This window comes from Mesoplodon mirus, assembly GCF_964341445.2.
Source record: "Mesoplodon mirus genome assembly, chromosome: 16".
Classification (NCBI taxonomy): domain Eukaryota; kingdom Metazoa; phylum Chordata; class Mammalia; order Artiodactyla; family Ziphiidae; genus Mesoplodon; species Mesoplodon mirus.
The window spans coordinates 51,032,707-51,057,704 of record NC_138992.1 but is presented as its reverse complement, the minus strand read 5'-3'; the positions used below and the strand labels follow the sequence as shown (position 1 = coordinate 51,057,704).

Below are 24,998 nucleotides of genomic sequence, written 5' to 3'. Positions count from 1 at the left end.
TGTGGCCACATTTTGCTGTCCAGAAGTCACAGAGGCAATGAGTGGGAAATGGAGTTTAATATATCATAATAACATTGTTTCATCCATCCTTTCTTAAAAGTTCAAAGGTTTCTGCAGTGACATTAGGTCTCATTATATTAATGACATTTTAGTTGTAGAGAACAGTTTGAGTATCATTCTTTTTCACATATATATGGATATATATCATTTACATATGTTTACTTATATATATGTGTAAAATCTTATATTGTAAAAATCTTATATTGCAATCTTTCCAATGATGTTTCTTATTGTACACCGTAGTAAAAGATCATAAAGACTTTTTCTAACATGTTGAAGGTGGATTAACACTGACAATTATAAAGTTTCTCTAATTTGAAATTATAAAATCACATTTTTTGCTTATATTCTTACTTGGGGGTGGTGTATTTCAGCCTAAGTTATTGGTACTTTTGCATTATACACTTGATAATTTTTAAGAGGCAATTAATGAAACATCATTTTTGTGAATATCATGAATATAAAAAATAGCAACCATCACATCCAAATACCTTAGATATCCGTAAAATATCCAAACCACTTAGATGCTGTTTCTTTTCTAACTTGTGACATGTACTACTGAAGAATAAGAACATAATGCTGTGTCTTAGTGATGCATTTCTTCTTAGTAATTTAACTAACTGAGGACATAGCTTAACAAAACAAATTCTAATAAAGCTGTTCTAGTATAATTTAACAGTTAGGAGGGAATGGAAACACCTTGGAGCTGGTTTGAGAAATTTTTATTCAATGTCTTTCTCTTACACCGCCATGATATAGCCTCATTTACAACGGTGGGAGTGGGTAGTTACTCTCTCTTTATTCTAGTGAGATGACAAGTTATGTCATGGTCCTTTCCAGTTATGTGGTTTGCCAATTTATGCTGTTAGTAGCTGACATTTATTGAGAGCTTAGTATGTGCCAGGCATTTAACATATATTAACTAATTTTATCATCCTAATAGTTGAAATTTGGACTTACCATCCCCATTTCACAGAGGAGAAAATGATAGGTTAAGTAACTTGCCCAATGTCACACAGTAGAAAGTCACAGCTATGACTTGAAACTAGACCATATTTTCTTATTCTCTGTGCTATACTGACTTTCAGTATTCCTAAAAAAAATTAATTTCTTAAATTTTTCATCTGTGTAAGGGCATGGAATCTTTCTTGTAAAGAAAAATGCATGATTATTTTTATACTTCTACTCATGGTAGAAGAGAAGGTATTGAGCTTCTGCATTGCAAATGAGGATATTGATGACAAATTCATATTGCTTCACAAATTAAACTAGGCTTCTATTTTTATAGAACTAAAAATTTAAGTAAGTTAGGATAGTCATGACTGTCTATATATGTTGTTTTGAAAATTCCTATTAATTTATAACTGAGTTTCTAGATTTGCCATTTTGATTCCATCTTCAAGTTTTTAAAGTATGCTCAAGATTCCTTATCTTGTTTATTATAATTGTTCAAGTTATCAATTGCCTGAACGATACCTGGATTAAATGATAAAATATTTATGGTGTTTCTTATCTCACAGGTCCCTGACTCATACCCATTTATGATTAGCTTATTAATACACACAGTGGAATGAATAAATAATCTAAGGTCTTAGTTTGTGATGTCACAGAATAAAGCAAGGATTATCCTAAGGAGAGAGATATGGGTAGGAGAGCCAGAACTTTACTGCATGCTTAAAAATTCTCAGGACAATTTCACTTCTGAGTATATACTCCAAAGAATTGAAAACAGGGTCTTGAACAGTTATTTGTATACCTATGTTCATAGCAGCATTATTCACAATAGCTAAAATGTGGACACAACCCAAGGGTCCATCAACAAATGAGTAGATAAGCAAAATGTGGTATATACATATAATGGAAGATTATGCAGCCTTAAAAAGGAAGGAATTTCTGATACATACATAGATGAACCTTGAATACATTAAGCTAGTCACAAAAAGACAAATGCTCTATGATTCCACTTTATGAAGTAACTGGAGCAGTCAAGTTCATAGAGACAGAAGGTAGAGGAGTGGTTGCTGGGGGAGGAGAGAATGGGAAGTTGTTGCTTCTTGGGCGTTTGGGGCTGAATTGTGTTCCCTCAAAATCCATATGTTGAAGTCTTAACCCCCAGTAGTCAGAGTGTGATTGTATTTGGAGATAGAGCCTTCAAAGAGATGATTAAGTTAAAATGAGGCCACTAGGGTAAGCACTAAGCCAATCTGACTGGTGTCCTTGTAAGAAGAGGAAATTCGGACCCACAGACACTAGGGATGCCTGTGCACAGAGGGGAGCCCATGTTGAGGACACAATGAGGGAGACCATCTGCAAGCCAAGGAGAGAGGCTTCAGAGGAAATCAAAGTCGCCAACACCTTGTTCTTGGACTTCAGGCCTCCAAAACTGCGACAGAATAAATTTCTGTTGTTTGAACCACCCAGTCTGTGGTATTTTTATTATGCAGCCTAGCAAACTAATACTGTGTGTACAGAGTTTCAGTTTTGCAAGATTAGAAGAGTTCTGGAGATTGGTTGCACAACAATGTGAAGGTACTTAAAACTACTGAATTGTACACTTAAAAAACGGTTATGATGCCAATTTTATGTTATGTGTATTTTACTGTAATTAAAAAAAATAGGTAAAATAATAGTGCAGCACCACTGCATACCTAGTAGAATGGCAAAAATCCAAAACACTAACAACACCAAATGTTGGCAAGAATGTGGAGCAACAGGAACTGTCCGTCGTTCACTATTGGTGGGAATGCAACATGTTGCAGAAGTTTCTTAAAAAACTGAACATACTTTTACTGTATGATCCAGCTGTCACACTAGTGACTTGCTATTTACCCAAAGGAGTTGAAAACTTATGTTCAGACAAAAACCTGCACATGGATGTTTATAGCAGGTTGATTCATAATTGCCAAAACTTGGAAGCAACCAAGATGTCCCTCCGTAGGTGAATGAATGAATAAACTATGGTACATCCAGACAATGGAATAGTATTCAGTGCTGAAAAAAATGAGTCATTACCATGAAAAGACACGGAGGAACCTTAAATGCATATTACTAAGTGAGAGAAGCCAGTATGAAAAGGCTACATCCTATATAACTCCTACTATATAACATTCTGGAAAACACAAAACAATGGAGACAGTAAAAGATCAGGGGTTAGGGGAGTAAGTTGAACAAATGGAACACAGGATCTTTAGGGCAGTGAAACTACTCTGTGCAATACTATAATGGTGGATACGTGTATTATACATTTATTAAAACCCACAGAATGTACAACACTAACAGTGAACCCTAATGTAAGCTATGGACTTCGGGTGGTTATGATGTGTCAGTGTAGGTTCATCAGTTGTAATGCATGTATCACTCTGATGAGGGATGTTGATAGTGGGGGAGGCTGTGCATGTGTGGGGGCAGGAGATTTATGGAAAACCTCTATTTTTTTACTCAATTTTGCTGTGAGCCTCAAGCTACTCTAAAAAATAAAATATATTAAAGATGCATATATAAAGCTTCTCTGGATACATCTATTCCAGGGTCTAATTATTAAACATCTATTAAATACAAGATGCATGACCAAATGGGAAAAGAACATTCTTAGGAGACTAAAGCTCTACAACACTAATAAAAATGATTACTAGTAGCTAATACTAAGTGACTGGCACTATGCCAGATGCTTTACTTGTATTAGCACATTTAATCCTTGTAACAAAACTCTAAGGGAGATATTACATCTCCATTTTGCTGATTAGGAAATTGAGGCTTAATGAGGTTATCTGGTTACAGCCAATATCCACAGTAAAGGAGATAAGAGCCCAGATAGTCTGATGTCAGAATTGATGCTATGCTAAGCAAAGTGTACCTACCTCTGAAGTTTTGGTATAATGTGAAGAACAACTTTTCTAGAGAAGAAGAAAGTAAAAAAAAAAAAAACAACCCAGCCATCTCGTTTTCCAGTTCTGGACAGGATAAATGGGCATATAGCTAAGACAGTACTAGTGAGTGCTTGGTCTTGATTCTGCCACTTAGCAGCAGTGTGTCTCGGGCTTGTTCCACATCCTTTATATCTTATCATTAAAGTGGAAGGAAGAAGAAGGGATGAGCCACCGTAAGTGGTGGCCGTAGTTGTGAACCGAGAAGCCCCAGGCAGATTTTATTTTTGTGCTAAGCTGTACAGTCTCTCCACCCTCACACTTCAAGAAAGGTGGTGGCCTAAAAGGGACTCCACCAGCTTTCTCAATGTGTAGACCAATGGTCAAATATGTCAGCATCTTCTGGATCTTAAAAAAAAAAAAAAAAAAAAAAAAAGATTCTAATGTCAGACCTGGGAAATCAGCTTCTGTAGGGCCAGGGAGGAGCCTAGGAATCTGCATTTTAAATACATACCCCAGGTGGTTTTGATACCTACTGACATCTGAGAACCATGGAATGAGCTCTACTGCCTCTTCTTTTTCAATCATATTATTCACGCATCAAAAAGAACTGTTCTGGTAGTAGAAGGAATTAATGTCAAACAGAGTTGACCCTTTAGGAGTTCACTAAGATTGATGAGAGCTACTCTTGGGAAAATGTTGGAGGCTAGGGATGGAAGAAATTCCCCATTTAACTGCTCTGGAATAGTCTCTGCTCATGTTTGAATGGCAGCATTCAAATCTTACATTACTAATTAAGGGACCTAATTTCTAGTGGAAATTAGCTTTGAGAGTCATTTCTATAATGGAATAAAGTAAAATCCACTTTTACAGTAAAATTCTGTTTTACTTACAGAAGAATAGGAAAAATTTTAAATTTTGGTTTTAATTTTTAAAAAAGAGCAAGATCAATGCAACTGTAGCTAATCTTCATCATTTGTGTTCTAGGGGACTGAGCAGTGAATGAGATGATGCTCAAAATGATGCGAGGGCCTCCCTCACTGGGAAAGATTGTTTCCTTGAATGGAGAGTATGTGTAGGCAGGACTGTAGACATTTTAGGAAGATTCTCACAAGGCTAAGAGTAAGGAGTGTCTAGTTGAGACCCTCAGGTAACTGAGAGATTTCATTAGCAGAGTGCCCAAGTATTTTAGTTGAGCTTTTGCTGATTTTTTGCATCATTTTCTTTTTATAAATATGTTATTAAAATTTTAAAGGTAACTTAATAGACTAGAAGTACACTTTGAATTGCTATCTTACAAAGGGAAAAAATAACACAGAAAGTGTAACAAATCCGTAAAAAAGGATGAAAATATAAAAGCATTAAAACATAATATACGGAAAAACATCAAATAAGTAATAATTGAAACCTGCTGGTTTCTCCAGTATGCAAATGTATCCGATTCCTTTTTCTTTTTAATAAAGTTGTTTAGATGAAAAAAATTCAGGCATCCATTGTGTACAAGAAAAGCACCAAGAAAGAAAAGGACTCAAAAATTTTAAATTGAGGTATATCAGGCAAAGGGGAAGAGAAAGAAATCAGGAGTGAAAATACTAATTTCCAGAGAACGTCTGTCTACCTTAATATCAAGTGCACTCAATGGTATAAACTGATATTTTTAAGAATGAGATCATAATCTAGGGTTGAATCATAAAAGTTGGTGTTTAAATAGTGCCTCTCAGTGTGAATCACACGTACATTTGTCTGGATGTGTGTATTATGTTATGCCATTTCTTTAGTATGGTAAGTATTGACATGGTAAATATTTCTTATAAATACATTTCTTTTAGATTTTGCCATTTAAGACTAACTTTCCCCAATTATTAGTCCATGAGTCTCCCTTTATGTCTTAAACTTAATATGTTTGTACAAGGGAGGGTATTTTTTTCTGATTTACCTTTTTTTTTTTTTTGCGGTACGCGGGCCTCTCACTGCTGTGGCCTCTCCCGTTGCGGAGCACAGGCTCCGGACGCGCAGGCTCAGCGGCCATGGCTCACGGGCCCAGCTGCTCCGCTGGCATGTGGGATCCTCCCGGACCGGGGCACGAACCCGTGTCCCCTGCATCGGCAGGCGGACTCTCAACCACTGCGCCACCAGGGAAGCCCCCTGATTTACCTTTTTAAACTTAAAATATATCTGTTGAAATAGCATACAAGTAGTAGAAGACTTGGAAAAAATTAATATAGTCCAGAATAAAAAGTACCCAGTATGCCACCACCCCAAGAGAGACACTATTTTCAATTTTCAGTATTTCCCCAATTTGTTACACCTTTTCATAGCTGAGGTCAAACTTTTATTTTCCTAAATTATAAACATAAATTGTGAGGGCCTCAACTTAGATGTATCATATTATCCAGAATTCACCATTCTTTTAGGTTGGTACTGTATTAGTTGTTTCTAGGTTTTGTTCTATCTCATTCAATAAATATAACTTAACCAATGTGTGCCCTAGCCCCTTCCTTTAGTAGCTTACAGCTTATGGTTGTGGGGAAAAGTGAGGGAAATGGGAGTTGGACACTTTCACACTGTAAGGGGCTATGGAAGCACCTGCCGAGCCCTGGTGACCGGTGATGTGGGAGCCATTGACGGCTCCAGGGAGCAGTGAGAGTGGAGCTGGGACTAAGGGACTCAGAAAGTCAGGTGACATTGATATATGTAAAATTTAAGAATTTAAGGTCGTGTTGCTCCTCTACTTAGAACAACATCCAGTGCCTACAGCACCCTGTCTCTTCTGGGAGTCCTTCCTTCTTCTAGCACACTCGCCCCTTCCATGGCTCCAGTTCTTCTAATGCTTCACACACCCTCTGCTCTCCACCTTATGGCTGCTGCACAGGCCTTTCCTTCTGCCTGGAGCACATTTACACACACACACACACACACACACACACACACACTCACACACTCTCCCTTACTTGACTGGCCATTTCTCTAAACCCTCTGGTCTCAGTTTAAATGTTTCCTTGTCTTAGATGCTTCGTAGGTAGAATATGACTCCTGAAAGATACCCATGTCCTAATTCCTGGGACCTATGAATCTGTTCAGTTAAGGGGAATTAAGGTTAAAGTTGCTAATCAGCTGACGTTAAGATGGGGAGGTTTTTCTTTTTTTTTTTGCGGTACGCGGGCCTCTCACCGCTGTGGTCTCTCCCGTTGCGGAGCACAGGCTCCGGACGCGCAGGCTCAGCGGCCGTGGCTCACGGGCCCAGCCGCTCCGCGGCATGTGGGATCTTCCCGGACCGGGGCACGAACCCGTGTCCCCTGCATCGACAGGCGGACTCTCAACCACTGCGCCACCAGGGAAGCCCGGGGAGGTTTTTCTGAATTATGAATCTGAGCCCATTGGTAATTATAAGGGTCTTTAAAAGTGGAAGAGGGAAGCAGAAGAGAGGGAGCCAGAGAGATGGCAGTATGGAGGGACTTGGCCCGATCATTGCTGGAGGAACGGAAACACTAGCCAAGGAATGCTGCAGACTCTAGAAGCTGGGGCATCCAGAAGGAACACAGCCTTACCTTGATCCAAACTCAGTGAGACTCGTTTTGGACTTCTGATTTACCGAACTATAACATAATAAATTTGTGTTGTTTTAAGTCACTACATTTGTGGTAATTTTGACAGCAGCCGTAGGAAACTGATGCAGATGCATCTCCTGACTCTTCCTCTTAATCTAAAGTGGCTGAAGTTGATTCCCATTGATTCTGTTTCTCCGTTACCTGTTCTTTTCCTTAATACCCCTTATCACAAGATGGGATTGTTTCTTCATTTATTTATTTGCCTGTGTTCCCTTCTAGACCAAGTGCTCTGTGAGGTGAGGGACTGTGTCTTGTGTGTTACCAGTACTGATCCAGCCAGTCTGTTGTAAGCTTTCAACAAATAGAGTGGATGTGATCATATTTGAATTAGGTGAAAAGGCATTCCCAGCAAGACAGCAAGTGCCAGAGCCACAAGGCCAGAGAAAGAAATGGTACATTTGCAAAGCTATAAATTAGATGACTGTTGAATTTAGAGAATATGGTTGTAATTTAGGCAGGATTACAGGCTTGAACTAAGGTAGAGCAGTGGAAATATAAAGAAGTGGGGAGATAAGATGTTTCATTGTAGAAGTGACAGAACTTGGATGCTGAGTCTATAGGAAAAGGAATCATGGATGACTGCCAGGCCATGGCGTGGTCAGCTGAGTGGATGGTGGTGGTTTTCACTTAGAAATTATGAAAAGAGGAAAGGAATTTGGAGGAAAGGGAAGTTCAGTTCTGGGCATGCATGAGATGCCTATAGGCCATCCTTGAGTAGATATTTGGCAACCTGTGGGAATTATGAATCTGGAGCCCAAGAAGAAGACCAAGGCTACCAGTTTGGTCTGGAAATGATTGGTTTATGAGGTATGTAAGGGAGAAGGTTTAGAGTGGAAAGAGGACTAAGAATGGAAGTTGGGCAAACACTCATAGTTCAGGAACAACAGAGAAAAAGGAGACTTGAGAAGAAACAGCCCGAGACTGAGGAGGAAAAACCTATGGGTTTTGGTGACAGCAAGGCCAGGGAACAGTACTTTAGGAAGGAGAGAACCAGAGTCCAGTGCTGCAGAGGATACAAGACTTTGTAGTGTCCACTGGATTTAGCAACAGAGGTCCAGGAAACATTTTTGGCATTTAGACATTTTTGAATTATTTCTGCTTCTGATCATCTCTACTAAAGAATTACTAGATCAAACGGTAATAAAAATGTAAAATCTTTGATGGATGTTGTCAAATTGCTTGACAAAAAGATGGTACTTATACTCCACTAGCAGCATATAATCATGACCAGCTACCTCACCACATCAGAAATAGCATTTTGCAATGGCTAAAAGTATACACCCTGGGTTCACATCCTGACTTTACCCTACCATTTCGGTGGCCTTGGGCAAGTTACTGAGCTTCGCTTTCCTCTTTTGCAAAAATGGTGACAGTAATAGTATCTATCTCATGTGATTATCATTATGGGAATGGCTAAAGTGAGTTTTTACTTTTAAAACACTTAAACAGTACCCAGCACATAGCGCTGTTTCCAGGTGTTTGTTAGATAAGTGATGGATAGATAGAATGAATCAATATTGGGTATTCTGATGTTTTCATATTCTACAAATTTGAAAGGTGATGAATAATAGTATCTCTGTTTTTTAAGTCAACTTTGTAAAGGTATAATTTCCACGCATTAAATGCTCCCATTTTAAGTGTACAGTTCGGTGAGTTTTGACAAATGCTTGTACCTGTAACCACCACCACAACCAGATGTGTAACATTTCCATCACCCAAAACAGCTCCCTTTTGCCTTCTCCCAGCCAAACTCCAACCTCCCCACCCCGCCAAACAAGCAATGCTCTGTTTTCTTTTCCATGGGTTAAAACGACCTTTGCTAAAGTTTCATGGTAACACACTCATAGAGTATGTGCTCTGGGTTTAGCTTCTTTCACTCAGCATGATGTTTTGGAGATTCACGCCCATTGTTACCTGTACCAATAGTTCATTCCTTTCTGTCCCTGATTGGTATTTCGTTTTGTGGATATAGTACACTTTGCTTATCCATTCACCTGCTGCTCCCAATTTTGGGCTTTTATGAATATTCAGGTACAATTTTCTGTGTAGACGTATATTTTCATTGTTTCAATTTGCATTTCTTATTCTTTTGCTAACTCATTAAAAGTTTGAAAACTTTTTCAAGAATGTTAACAAATTTTTGGTGTGAAATTTATCTTTTGTCCATGTTTTAATTTGTGGTCTTCATGCTTTCTTTTATGTGAGTTTTAATTATTGAGATAGTCAAATCTTTACCTTTTCATTTTTATTTCTTCTATAGATTTGACATTTAGAAGTTCTTGGTGAAGGAAATTTTTGACATTTTGATGTATATACATATACGTGTCTGTGTGGGTATGTGTATGTGTGTTTGAGACAGATGCCCCAGTTATTTGGGGGGGTTTAATCAGTTTTCAGAATAGGCCGCTGGTCACAGTTATGAAGAAGGTTGACATGAAAATTGAGTTTAACTCAGTCATTGGTCACATTCACCGTAATCCCTTTGAGATTTTTGGATTTATTTTAAAATCCACATCTGACTAGTATATTCTTCTTGATAGTGACAAGTCCAGGTATTCTGAAACTGTTGTTTATCCTTTAGATAATGAGATTTTGTCCATAGCTGAGTTTTCTGATTACCTAAGGGTTTATGTCTATTAATAACATTATTTCTTATAAAAGAACATTTAACCATTTTGGTTTGAAAATTTTCCAAAATGCATTACACATGTCTTTGTGCTTGATTTTATTCTTTTGGTAACTTGGGATAGTCATGATGAATATTATTTTTTGTATCCTTTGGAGGTGATAACCTCAAAGCTTTTCTAAGTATGTTGGATTACTGCCATGTCCAGTGACCTCAGCTTTGTCTGCTTAGTGAGTTTTTTATCCTTTCTGTAATTTCTGCCACATCCCTTGATTGCTGCTTAGGTACCTCGCCAGTGTCCCAGATGGTACTTCCAGTTTTCTTGTGGACGTTGAAATTAAATAGCCCCACTGTTAGGAATCATAGAAAAGAAGGAATAAATAGGATCCAAATGGCGTGAACTATTTGAGTAATAAAACATACCTTTTATATCTATTTTTGCTTCTGCAGAAGCCCTTTTTCCTACTTCATTGTGCTTGACTGTGTTCTGAAGTGTTACAGTTAGTGAGTTACACCAGATAAGTAAGTAAATGTGGTCTGTTACGTTCCATGATACACGTTTCAAAGAACAATGTTTTCTTACTATAGGTGAGAAATTGGATCTATAGTAGTGATAATGGCTAACACGAATGTAATACTCGTGATGTATGAGGCACTCTCCTAAGTGTTTCAAATATGCTCATTTAATCTTCACAACAACAATATCTTGACTGTTATCTTACAGGCTAGCCCGTGTTCCTAACTTCTATGTCACTTCTTTGGTTCCTAACTTCTAACCATCAGGATGACAGAAAATGTGCAGATACAAGTCCCAGTGGTAGAATAGCAGATGCATGCTTAATTTTGCTCCTGTTTTAGAAACAACACATATGAGAATTACAAAGCACGCAGTTGGGGACTTAGGCAAGCAATCTCTAGAGCTGAGTTTCAGCAGGCTTTTCCTACTTCAATAGATATTTTATCAAGTATCTTCTTTTTTCTTTGGAGAAATCTTTGGTGACTTGAGTCAGGCAGTACAAATGAAGTTTCTTTTCAAAAGTTTATGCAGAGTTTATTTAAAAAAACTAAGAATTAGAGCAAATATAAAGCTTATGCACTTAAAAATATCATATAGAGTAGTAGTTAGTTTGAGGTAGTGAAAGCACTGCAGATTTTTTTAGGAGAGATTTCTTCGGGGGAGGTTTACTCATTAAAACACTTGTGTGCTTAGCGCTGCTTCTGGAGGAAGCCCTTTGTAGCCTTAAGGTAAGTTATTTACTTTTTGGGTATTTAATTTCCTTCCTGATGTAACATCCTCTACAGATGCATTGAAAGCACGCAGCAGCCTCCAGGAACTCTTTCCTTTCTTGCCCCCACCTCCAGTAATCTCTCTTTTTTCAGTCTCTTGTAACACTTTGTCTCTACTTTACAGGACTGTTTCATTCTTTCATCCTAATTCTTCCAGGTGTTAGCCATGGTCCCGAAGACTTAGATATGCTTACAGTTTTTTTGTTACTGGTTATTATTATTATTATTATTATTATTATTTTTGCGGTACGCGGGCCTCTCACTGTTGTGGCCTCTCCCGTTGCGGAGCACAGGCTCCGGACGCGCAGGCTCAGTGGCCATGGCTCACGGGCCCAGCCGCTCCGCGGCATGTGGGATCTTCCCGGACCGGGGCACGAACCCGTGTCCCCTGCATTGGCAGGCGGACTCTCAACCACTGCGCCACCAGGGAAGCCCTGGTTATTATTTTTGAATAAATAAATAAGTGGAAATGAAGATCTCTGCCTTTCCAGACCATTTTATACACTCTAGATGGAACCACCTGCAGACTAGTGGTACTCAAATTGCTACTCAGTGCATTTGTATAGCTTGGGAACTTATGACGGTCCACCAGTCTTTTAAAATAATAGAAGCCCCTTTGAAAGTGTTTTGCAACAAATTTATTTCATGAATATATAATTAACGCCAGGTTCCACCTGATTATCCATTAGCCTTCTGAGTCTGTTTCCTATAAAACAGGGAGAATGATACCTACTTTACAAAGCAGTTCTGAGCATTAAGTTAGATAACATCAGTGAAAGATCCTATTACACAATTATCCAATTACTGGCTTATAAATGGTTCTTCTTAACTGTGGGTTGAAATCAAACATTCTACATCTCAATTCTCTTTAACAGTGTTTGAAATTAGCTAATAATCTTACCATGAGATAAAGCAACATACCATCGAGCACAGTTTTTTTTTTTAATTCTCATTAAAATATTTCATAGGCAATCTTGGTGTATTACCTGGGGTCCTTCCACCTTATATTCAGGCTCCCATCACTTGGGCATGTCTGTATGCATGTGTATGATGTTTTGTAGTGGTTTTTTTTTTTTTTTTTTTTTTTTTGACCGTGCCGTGCAGCATGCGGGATCTTAGTTCCCCGACCAGGGATCAAACCTGTGCCCCCTGCAGTGGAAGCACAGAGTGTTAACCACTGGGCCACCAGGAAAGTCCCTTGTAGTGTTTGTATTGCACAGTTTTGGTTTTTGGGTGTGGCCCTCCTCACTGTAATGTTAGTCTCTGTAGCACAGTAGCTAAGACATTGAGTGCACGTGTGTCAACAGTTGTTGTCCTGGAAGAGAGTAAAGTAACTGCTTTACAGATGGAGAACCTGAAAGACAGGATGTTTCCAGAGTTACTGTGTTTATGTCAGCCCTTTTGAATGAAGCATCAGGCTGCATCGGAAGAACATCCTTGAGCAAATGAGCCGCCCCAATAAAGCTACCACATAATCCTAATCCTAACCCAAATAAAGCTACCACATAATCTCTCTCCCTCCCTGAATTAACACTGGTCTTAGTGGACTCATTTGTTCAAGTGAAGGGGTGGGGCCAGAAAATTCTTAAAGCCCTTTTTAGCACTTATATATGATCCCTCTCAGCTCTTAGGTTTTATTTGACTTGTCCACCTCTTAAAAGCATCACAAGTTTTAATTTTGTTCCACCTGTGGATATCAGTTTGTTCACCACTGGTGACATATTTTTAGAAAAGAGTTTAATATTTGGAGGGGAGATCTGTGTCTTTCAGAGGGTTATGTTTGTTTTTTCCTGAAAAAATGAGCATCTAATAGATGCTTCCCTATGGCTCTATAGGTCAGGTCCTAGAATAATAAATGTAAACTTTTAAAGTAAATTTGATGCATACTTATGTGCATTCAACAGCCACAGTGCCAGCATGGGATGAGGATGCACCCATTTTGTCCTCTGCCTGCCCTTGACAACACCCCAGCCTTTCTGCAGGGCCGCAGGAAAATGCACAGTGATTCTGATGGCTCTCACTTTAAATTCAGGACCACTAACTTGAACAGGACCATAGTGGGGTCCAGCACTCCTTCTACACGACTTATTCTCTGCCTTTCCTAGATGAGGATTTCACACGTCTCCTCTCTCAACCACTAAACCCCCCCCCTTCACTCCTCCACTCCCACCTCCACTGATGAGAAAAAAAAAGCAACGAGAAGGAAGTGTCTAACCTCTCCCCTTACCTTATCTACTATCGTACCCACAGCTGCACTTGGGCACTCTGAGCTTCAATTATTAATATGCCCTCTTATTATGTAAGGCTGATCCTCAGCTAGTCTGATTCACATCCCCCCTTGCCTACTTACTGCTATTTCTTTAGTGGTTGCCCCTTCTCTCTTCTGCATCATGAATTATCCCTCTTCCCCCTTTACTGGCTCATTCCTGTCAGCATACTTGCATGTTGAAATCGCTCCATCTTTAAAAGAAAAGAGAAATGAAGGGGAAAAAAAACTTCCTGGGGAAACCCCACAATTCCCTATAGCTACTGCCGCATTTCTGTTCCTCTTTGCAGCAGAAATCTTCAGAAGAGCTGTCCACTCCAGCTTCCCTTCCACTCTTGTCCTGGAATCTCTCCATGAAGGCTTTCTGCTCCACCACTCTGTCAAGACGGCGCCGACCAAGGTCACTCGTGATCTTTCCAAAGTCTAATCCATGGATCAGGTCTCAGTGAGTCAGGTCTCCCTGCCAGCGATACTTAACATGGTCACTCTTTCTTACAGTCTTCCCTTGGCTTCCAAGACCCCACTCTTCCTACTTCTCTTACTTCAGTGGCAGGTTGCCCCTCATTTCTCAGATCTTAAATACTGGCAAACCCCAGGGTTGGCCCTTAGACATCTTCTCCTTCTATGCTCACCTCCTAGGTGAATCCAGTAGGTTCCATCCAGTGTCCTAAAATGTCTTCTTTACTGATGGCTTCTGAATCTGTATCTCTAGCTTGGTCTTCTCCCCTAACCCACACACTCCCAATGTCCAGTGGCCTTCTTGATTTCTACCCCCCTGGAAGTCAACATGTCCAAAGCCGAGTTCCTGATTTTCAGTGCCCCAAACCTATTCCTCCTGCAACCTTCCTCATCTCCAGTTGCTCATGTCAAAAACTGAAGAGTTACTCTTGATTCCTTTCTCAGGATCACCTGCTTGCTGTACCTTCAAAATAGATCCTAAATACCGTATATTAACGCATATATATGGAATCTAGAAAAATGGTACTGATGAACCTAGTGGCAGGGCAGGAATAGAGACACTGACGTAGAGAACCGACTTGTGGACACAGTGGGGGAAGGGGAGGCTGGGACGAATTGAGGGAGTAGCATTGACATATTTACACTATCACGTGTAAAACAGATAGCTAGTGGGAAGCTGCTGTATAGCACAGAGAGATTAGCTCGGTGCTTTGAGACGACCTAGAGGGGTGGGATGTGGGGGGGAGGGTGGGAGAGAGGCTCAAGAGTGGGGGGGTATGTGTATACATATAGCTGATTCACTTTGTTGTACAGCAGAAACTAACACAATGTAGTAAAGCAATTATAATCCAATAAAGCTGTAAAAAAATAAAAAAAATTTAGAAAGCTCTAAAAAATATAGATCCTGAATCTCACCATTTCTCACAATCTCCACAGCTACCCCCTCACCCAAGCCATGGCCATCTCTTGAATGGATTATTGCCATTGCTTTCTCATTGGCTTCTTTTCTTTCACCCAGAGCAGCCCAAGAGAACCTTTGAAAATGTGGAGCCAAATCATTGTGTGCTCAAAGCCTTCCAGTGACTTTCTGTTTCACTGGGGGTAAAAGCTGAAGTCCTTACAGTGGCCTGCAAGACCCCAGTGATCTGGCCCCTTGCTACCTCTTCCACGTTATCATCTTCGTCTCCCTGTCTCTGTGTGTCTCTCTTCCCCTTCCCCTTTCTTCCTTCTCTCATTACACACCCCCTTCCCATTCTCCCTCTCAATCACTATTCTGGCCACACTGGCCTGCCCGCCTTTCCTTGAAGGACCTAAGCATCTCCCACTTCAGAGCCTTTGCACTTACTGCCAGGTGTTCCCAGGGGTCACTTCATTCAGTTCAAATGTCGCCTTATCAGGGAGCTCTTCTCTGAAAATCCTGTTAAATATAGCACCTTCCTACATGCATTCCTCCTAACAATTATTTGTACATTATTAACTCCCCTCCCTCTTTTGAGGTCAGGGACTTCATTCTGTCACCACTATATCCTTAAGACCCAGACGAGCCTGGCACCCCGTGGGTGCTGAATGAATGAATGAAGGTGGTGGTGATTCATTGTATGATTTTATTAAGTACAAAGGTCTTGGATTACTTAATAAAACTTTAAGAATTCACACGCAACTTTTAAAAACACTACATAAAATATGATAGGTTCGTATACATGCAAAGTCTGACTTACTCATGATCTCTTGTTTCAACCTGTATTTGATATGAGGCAGTTACTTACCAATATTTAAATTATGCAGCAGACACTGTGCTGAGATTATCCAGTTTAATCCCCACAATTCAGCATGTGTTGTTATCCCATTTTCCAAAAAGGAAGTGAGGTTTAATGAGTTTGAGGCCAACTGAAGACAGGAAGTGGCAGGGCTGGGGTTGGATCGTGGTGTGCCTAGCTCCAGAACCTGACTTCAGAAGGATGATACGGCTGCTAAAATAAAAGCTTCCTGGAGATCCTTTTTAATGTTGGTCACGTATATGTTTATATATTTAAATAGCAAGATATTTAAGAAATAATGCTTAGTTTTGGAAATCAAGTATTTAATTTTATAATTGTTAAGCAGTAATAAATTATAAATGAGATACTTTTTTACAAATTTTGAGCTAAAAGTGAGATCTCATGGCTCTTTGCCCAGTGACCTAGAATAGCTGTGTGATCTGGTTCATACAAACATGTTAATACCCTACCTGGTGAGCTGTTGCTGTGGTTGTGACGGCTTTTGTGTGTGAGTCCATAGCTACGGATAACACAGAGCTGGCTTGGAGTGCTGTGGGCTACTTCTCAAGAAGGAAGTGAGACATGAATTCACAACTTAAGATTTTACAGTTAGCTTTTCAGTAGATGATTGCTCTTCAGAAAGACAGCCTTACACTCAAGGACAGAAACTCTGCGATGGTAGGTGAAACAGAGAGGAAATTGCTAAGTACAAGGAAGAGGATATCAATGAAACAATGCCTAGTCCTCTTTTTCATTTTCTCGTTTTCTAGAAGAGATGGAGCCAAACTCTAGTCAGAGTTGGGGGTTCAAACAGCCTCACGCTCTGGTTTTTCTTCTCTCTACCACTTCCTACTTACCCTCCTGGTCCACCGTTTGAGGCATGAATCCCCTTCCCGAAGGCCTGCGTGATTGGACAACAGTAACCTGGTATTTTTGGTAACACAACGACTAGATTGATAGAACCGACATTTCACTTATAGGTTCCACACGTCTGTGAAGCAAGCAGTTGCTGTTGGTTGCACATGCTCCCTGTGGAAGGAAACAAAATGCTGTCCTGGGTTTTTGTAGGAGGTACCTTTTTACAGAATCAAGAAGGTAGTGATGCCCTGGGGTAGTTGGTAACTAACTATATGAAACGAAATCTTGTACATATGTACTGAATATTGTCAGTAAGGACATAAATGTGTTTTTTCATGACTACCATGAATCTTAAAATGTGACTCCACATTCAAGATAGTCTGTTGTCTAATCCACTCTGAAAAAAAGAGCTGTAAGGTAACCTCGTCTTAGAGGTTCTGTTTGTACTATTGGGGAACAAATGTCAGACATGTGAGTGAGAACTAGTTAGAAGAACTGCCCAGCATTCCTCAATTCATTCATGACATGATAGCATTAATTATTTTCATTGGTCTTACCTAATGTGAGTGAAACTGCCAAGCTTTTGTGTTTGCTTGTACCACAACCTGTGGTGTAGATTTTGATTTCTTGTAGATTTTATGCTTTGTGTTGGGATGGCATGATCATTCCTCTCTTTTCACTGTGAGTTTACAAAATGCAGATTGTGTATTTCAAGGTATTACAATGTGTGTATAATTCAGAATTTTCCCCCAAGTATCTTGACTTCATTATTTAAAAGCTGCTGACATATAATTTTTCAAAGTTTTAAAAAGTAATTAAGGCTGATTTTAGACAAGACTATTTATGAACGGAGAAGTAAGATAGGAAGTGACAATTAGCAGTGCCTTTTCAGGATTAGCCCATAAGGTGATATGAAGTATTCTTATTATGTTCTTTAATTTTTGTGGGCTTCGTGTCACGACCTCTTCAATTTTTTTTTTTTTTCCATTCCAACATCTGCTGGCTTTTAAATGGAATAATTTCTTTGGTATTTTCAGTGTTTGAGGGTTGATTTGCACATACCCAAGCAGCTGACTGGGTCAGATTTAGGATTGGGCTCTCATGCTGTGACCTTAATAACCAAAGCCTTTTTGGCCTTAAAATACGAAATGTAATTTATTTCATTGTTCTTTCCTTTTTTTTTTTTCTTTTTTTAAACAGGCTGCAGATACTTTGGCAGTGAGGCAAAAGAGAAGAATTTATGATATCACCAATGTCTTGGAGGGAATTGACCTAATTGAAAAAAAGTCAAAAAATAGTATACAATGGAAGTAAGTTACAAACCAGTACTCTGTTCTAAAACCTTTTTCTTCTCAGTGCTCTGTAAGATCTGACCTTTCTACCATTTGCCTCTCTGAAGGCCTCTATTTCAGCCATCTACTCTAGTCACACCAGCCCCACCTGTGTCCCTGGACACACCTCTTTGGACTTCTGTATGTGTCACTTCTATGTTGGGATGTCCGCTTGCTCACTCCACTGTTTAATTTACACTCTTAAAATTCAAATCTTAACTTTCTCCCTCAAGCTACTCATTTGGTACACACTGCATACTGCTTTGTATTATTAATTCCTCTCTGCTTAGGTATTTATCTGCCCACCTAATATAAACTCCTTGAAAACAGGAACTGTGTCTTATACACAGGATTATGTACTTTGTAAATAATAGTTAGTTGAAATGCATGTTGTCATTTGTTAACTGTTGGATGTTTGAGTGTGATAAACACTTTGTGTTCCACAAATTTGTCCCCTTTAGCCTTAATTTTTTGGTTTATCTTAGCCAAAAATCCCACCAAAATATATTAAAAGGCTATAATGTGTATTACCAGCATCTCAGTCTATATAGTGAGACTTCCAGTGTGACAATTTGACTTTGACATCCTCTGGTGCCTCAGTCACCAGCCTGACCTTCTAGAAGACAAAAAGCACACTAGAACATGTTGAGAATTTTTGTACTTTGGTTGTTCTTGGCAATAAATTGTCTAAGCAAGCATGTTCAGAGGTATATGGTGCTTAAATTTTCCAAGGATTTTACTGCTTGATTTTTAGAAGAGTGTAAAGATTTTTGTCTTGAATATATTCAGTGAGTTTTACTACTACAAAAATTAAGTGATGTTTACCTGGGTCTGATACTGGGGATATTAATTCTCATATGTTTTTAAGAGGTGTAGGTGCTGGCTGTAATACTAAAGAAGTCATAGATAGATTAAGATACCTTAAAGCCGAAATTGAAGATCTAGAACTGAAAGAAAGAGAACTTGATCAGCAGAAGTTGTGGCTACAGCAAAGCATCAAAAATGTGATGGACGACTCCATTAATAATAGATATCCTTTTAAATAAGCTATACGTATACATAATATCTATATTCTTTCAGTCTGAAGATCAGTTACTTTATTCTAGTGTTTTTAGAGAGTTCAGTTTTGCAAGTGAATATAACATTTTAATTTTATACTTCTTCTAATGATTTATACTAATATTTTAAAATTTTTACCTTTTTAAGTTATACAGTGCATCAGTTAGCACCATTACTGTGTTGCATTGAGAAAACAAATTCACCTACATTCAGTCTACCCACTGATAGGATGTAACATGCTAGCTAAAGTGTGCTTAGGGGGTCTACGAATTTGGAAGTCATTGTTAAGTGCATAGACTCACTTAAATCATTGTTCTGTACTTAAATCATGCAGTGTTCTGAAGTAGTAAAAATTCAGCAACTCTCAAAGTTTTGAAAAATTAATTTTGGTTTGAAAATGAAATATTACAGGCCTGCAATCAGTCCAGGATACATTCTGCCTAATATTAACCCTAAGACAGTATTTACTGGAGGGTGGGGTTCCAAGGCTGGAGTGTCTATTGTACTGGGGGGAAACATCATTATTGATATACTCCATGTGTTTCTTACAGTCATTGTGTTCTCTTAGATATCTGTGACTCTCTTGATTTGTGAACTTACCTGTAGTCATATGGAACATTTTAACTACAGTTATCTTGTACCACCTCTTACGAACTTTTGACTAATGTCTACAATTTATTGTTCGTGTTGTCTTATCTTTGGTGAACAAGTCCATGATCTCATTTGTTATTTCCTTTCTATGATCAGAACTCCTTAACAGTTTGATAATAATGGGGTCTTCAACTGTGCCTTGTGGAACCCCAAGATTCAAAAAGCATTGAACTAGTTGATCATGCACTTTGCTGCACTGCTTTCCAAGATTGTGGCCACTCCCAATTCCCCAAACTATGACCCGAGAAGATTCTCGATGCAGAGGCTTGTATAGTTGCTCTTCACTCCCACTGAGAGCATCCTTTTTCCCATCAATATCCTTCCCCCTGAAGCTCCAGTCTCCATGAGGAATGTGTTTTCCATCTCTCTCCCAAGCGTTCTCAATGACAGAGAAATCAAAAGTGGCTTCTTCTTAGAGCAAAGGATGGACACTTCTCTTATGGACCTTTATGTGATTGTCTTTGCCTTTTCAGACTAAAGACTTGTGTTCTTTTTCATCTGACCATATGTGACAGTCCCTTCATGCATTTGGTCATTTTATTTTGGTCTTCAGATTTATTATCTTAATTTAAATGTCTAGACCTTGATATAAATGTTTCCTTAACTCTATGACAGTACATTTTCCTATGTAACTCATGAAGACATCTGTAATTGCTTTAATGGTAAGTACTGTTAGTAAATTTTTTCTTACATTCTTCCTTTGATCAACCTATTTAGTGTAACGTGATTCAAAATTCTCCATGCACTCACCCTAAGTCACTATTTTCAGGACTTGTGGACATTTTTGGGTCTCACTCTACAGTGCCATGTGTTGATAGGCTGCTTTCATTTCTGTTCCCATGACAATAACTGCTTTTCCCGGCTTTCACTTCATTGCCCACATCGGTAGGTATAAACAATGTGTGGGAGAGGCACCTAAGTCAGAGAGCGATTAAGCAACAGCCTCAAAGTCACAGAATCACAGAGTCAATGACTAAACTTGAACTAGAACACGGTTCTCATTGGCACTGTTTATGAAAATATATGTAGCAAGTGTGCTGGTCACAAATGGAACCCAAAGAAAGCATGAGGACAGAGTAAGGTTTATCCATTTTATAATCAGGAAAGTTATTCCTCACCCTATTCCATCCCCAGCCTCCATGTTTTCCCCTTAAGATGACAATATATTAGTAACTAAAATGGGGGGTGGGGGCTCATTTCCATAATATATATAAGTAAAATGAAATTTTGCATACAGATTTGTATTTAATTGTGCATGACCTATTAAAAAAGGACAGTCTTGTATCATGCACATACAAAAAATAATCTGCCGAAAACCTTGCCAAGTGGAATCTTTCATCTAAGACTACGTTGGTAATATATGTGGGCTTATTGCTCTACTTTGCCACCATATTTCCCAAGTTTTCAAGGAAAGTTTGGGGAAGTATTTTTAATCTTCAACTCAGCAGAGACTGCTGTAGAATCTGGCTTCAAAAGTAAGTTCACTTAAGCTTAAGATTTCACTGTATCATACCTAATCTCTAGTATCTCCAGTCATTTAAGTAGTATAAATACTTCAACTAAACAGTGTTATTTAACTAAGGCTAAAAGGTTTCAGGAATCTCAGACTTGACATGAGATTGGGTGAAAGCAATTTGTTTATGAGAATGGAGCTAACACATTTAACCTGTTCTAAGGTCTAACACATATATTGCCTCATTTAATCCTCAAAAAAAACCCTATGCAGTAAGTTATATTGCCTCCATTTTACAGAATTAAGAACCAAAGCCCAAGGTTACCTATCTTGGGATTCAAATCCAAGCATTCTGACTCTACAGCCCACACTCTTGGCCACCCCACACTCTTGGCCACTGTATTACAGGATCAGTAGTATTTTCTAAAATGTAAAAATCTTTATTTCTTAATTTTTTTGACTAGGTGATACACTTTTGGCCATTCAAGCACCTTCTGGTACACAGTTGGAAGTACCTATTCCAGAAATGGTATGTATGTAGGATAACCTTTGTTAAAATGGATCTACTGTTCCAAGAGGGACAAATATATTTTCTTTAGCTGAACATGAGCTAATTGCAAACACTCACGTTACTGCTTTTAAGGTGTCTGTTTGAAAGTACTGATATCTGAATTTAGATGTCTTCAGTACTTTGGTAAAATTATGGAAGTGACTGAATGAATCACTTAACATTTTACTTTTTTTTAAATTTGATTTTATTTGAGCTAGAAGACATCAAGGAATGAGTAATGATATAGTCAATAATCTTAAAAGATCAGTTTGACTATATCTATAACCAATATAACAATCCTGAGGAAGAAGTTCACTTTAAATATCAACAATAATATATTGCTTTAAATTAGGTCTTTTAAAAAACATTTTCTGGCTTATTGAGTCAGAGATATTTATTGACTCTATGCTAATATAAATTTCATGATTTTAGTTTTCAGATTCAAATTTCCTGAAACAAACTGATTTGAAAACTATAACAATCAAAAAAGAGGTAGAAAAAATTACTGTTATCACCTCCCTCTCTTCTCCCAGCTATTCTAGAACTTTGTATTTAGGCATTTACATTACTGGTTTCTGAAGCCTCGGGATACAAATTACCTTTCTGAAATGGAGGGACTTTACATTTATATCTCTGTAGGAAAACTCAGTTGTCTTTGTGCTTTGCTGAATGAAAAAAAGTTTCGACCTGTGAAATAGCTGCCATTTAAGACCGCACATTGAGATGACCACATCCATGGTGGCCGATGCCAGGGGATGGAGTTCCATACATGTTGAGAATGCTTGGAGCGCTGCTGCACACTGACATGTATAATTACACACAAATAGATGGTTTCCAGAATTCTACAACTGGGAGTTTTTGATGCCCAGTATTTAAGAAAAGCTTACTTTTAGGGGCAAGTGGTTTATAGCACTCAATATCCCATTCTACCCTTGGTCTCTATGTTTTGACTTAGCGACTTAATTTTGTCGTAGTTAGTCCCTATAGCTTTGCCTGTCTTATTTTTAATGTTTCATCTTACCTAGAAATGTTGACCTTTATTCATTTGTTTATGCCCACTAACTTCGAAGGGTCAGAATGGACAAAAGAAATACCAGATCAATCTAAAGAGTCATTCAGGACCTATCCACGTGCTGCTTATAAATAAAGAGTCCAGCTCCTCTAAGCCCGTGGTTTTTCCTGTTCCCCCACCTGATGACCTCACACAGCCTTCCTCTCAGCCCTTGACTCCAGTGCCTCCACAGAAATCCAACATGGCAACTCAGAACCTGCCTGAGCAACGTGTCTCCGAAAGAAGCCAGAATCTTCAGCAGACTCCAGCCACAGACTTATCCTCAGGTGGGTTCAGAGCCTTTGTTTTAAAAAGTAGAGGGGAAAATATGAATACTGTGTTGAACAAGTTGGAGAGCATTTCTGAATTTCTCAATTGTGATGTTATTCTGTTATCTAGTATAGGAGGCAAAATAGTAAACCCGATCAACAAGTATTAATTTTGTGTCTTCTGTGTGCCCAGCACTGGAATATGTATTATGAGGAAAATTTAAAAAACAGATCCTGTCTTTAATTATACTACTACTAGTTGTTTCATAGACTATGTAAATATATGTATTTGTAGTTTGCCTTAGCATTCCATTTTTGGAATTAAACCAAATTTGTTCCCCCACCCCCCTTTTACTATTTACATCTCAGCTTTTTATCTGAGATTTACTTTGTAAGGTTCTTTTATCTCTTAGTAACTCTAGTATATATAATTGAAATTTGTTCTACATTTAATAAAAATCATACTAGGGACGACTATAGTGACTTATGTCTCCTGTTTCTCTGTATTCTCTATTGTTACACTTTTTATTTGGAAAGCTTAGTTTTATAGAGTTGATAAGTGGTCTCAACTCCAATTATTTAGGACATCTTGCCTTCCTAAGTTGTTTGATCTGTGAAATGATAAATAGCTAAAAACTGGGCATCAGGAATAGGGGCCACATTTCTTAAGTTTATAAAATTTCCTCAGCATACAGTCCTTTCCCTTGGTTATTACATGGCTAGGTATTTACCAACTCCTTAGTGGTTGCAAATAAAGGACCCATGGTTGCTGAATGAATGACTGCCATGCAATCTAGACGTAATATTGCAGATAATTTAAAAACTATATTGTATATATTCCAAGTTGTTTATTTTTACATTTATCCTTTTGGGATGTGGTCTACTCTTTGAGTTCACAATAGGTAAGAGTGAGACTAAAAAGATCTAACTGGACACAGAATATTTTTCAGCTTCTTGTTGCCCATATCCTTCCCCTATAAGTATTTCCACACCATAGGCCATAGGGATGCACAACAGAAAAGTGTCATCTTTCAAAAGCTTATAATCTAATTGGGAAAAATAAAGTAGGCAGGCTTATGGTTTAGCTCAGACACAATTAGTACATTGGCTTTCACAAAGCATTAAAGAAACTTTTGAGCATTTCATTTCTGTACATGATTTTGTATTTGGAAATAAAACAATTTGGGGCCAGATTAGAGAGGGCCTTGAATATCAGACTGAGTTAGGACTTTGACCTATAAACCAGTGAAGTGCCATGTTTAGAACTGTATATTAGTGAACACAGAAGTAACGTCATTAGGAAAGAACAGGCTTTTGGCCCTGGGAAGAAGAGATTAGAGGCAATGAAGACAGAAGGTAAGATGTTTGCAGTTATGCAACTGTGAGAGAACACTGAGGCTAAAATGGGGTGATGACAATGGGACTGGAAAGAGACATAAGGAAGATTTGAGAAATACTCTTTAGGCAAAGTAAGTAACCTTTGATAGGTGAGATCTGAAGATAAAGTTAAGAGAACTGTAAAGTGATGTTGCACTTTTAAGGTTGGGTCATAGGGAGAATTATGGTAACACTGACTTTAAAAACTGAGGAGTCAGTTTTGGGAAAACGATGAGTTTTGGGGACTACATCTTGAGATCAGAAGTTTAAAAGTAATCCCAAGTACAAATTAGGTGTCCTGAAAATTCTATGTTTCCATAAAGTTCTACTACTTTAATTTCGTACTTTTTTTTTTTTTTTGCGGTAAACGGGCCTCTCACTGTTGTGGCCTCTCCGGTTGCGCAGCACAGGCTCCGGATGCACAGGCCCAGCGGCCATGGCTCACGGGACCAGCCGCTCCGCGGCATGTGGGA

The 24,998-nt window shown here is 38.6% G+C and overlaps 1 protein-coding gene across 2 annotated transcripts in view; it reads left to right on the top strand.

Moving 5' to 3' along the window:
- Positions 1-24,998, top strand: part of E2F5 (E2F transcription factor 5) — a 29,290-nt gene that overhangs the window by 2,240 nt on the left and 2,052 nt on the right. Inside the window, exons 2-7 of one of the 2 annotated variants that reach the window (XM_082601850.1) lie at positions 17,985-18,094; positions 18,984-19,147; positions 20,446-20,487; positions 21,743-21,807; positions 22,261-22,320; positions 22,899-23,166. In XM_082601850.1, coding sequence (XP_082457976.1) covers positions 17,985-18,094; positions 18,984-19,147; positions 20,446-20,487; positions 21,743-21,807; positions 22,261-22,320; positions 22,899-23,166 — 709 coding nt within the window. The remainder of the gene's footprint in view (positions 1-17,984; positions 18,095-18,983; positions 19,148-20,445; positions 20,488-21,742; positions 21,808-22,260; positions 22,321-22,898; positions 23,167-24,998) is intronic. The other variant, XM_082601849.1, reaches the window with a different exon arrangement.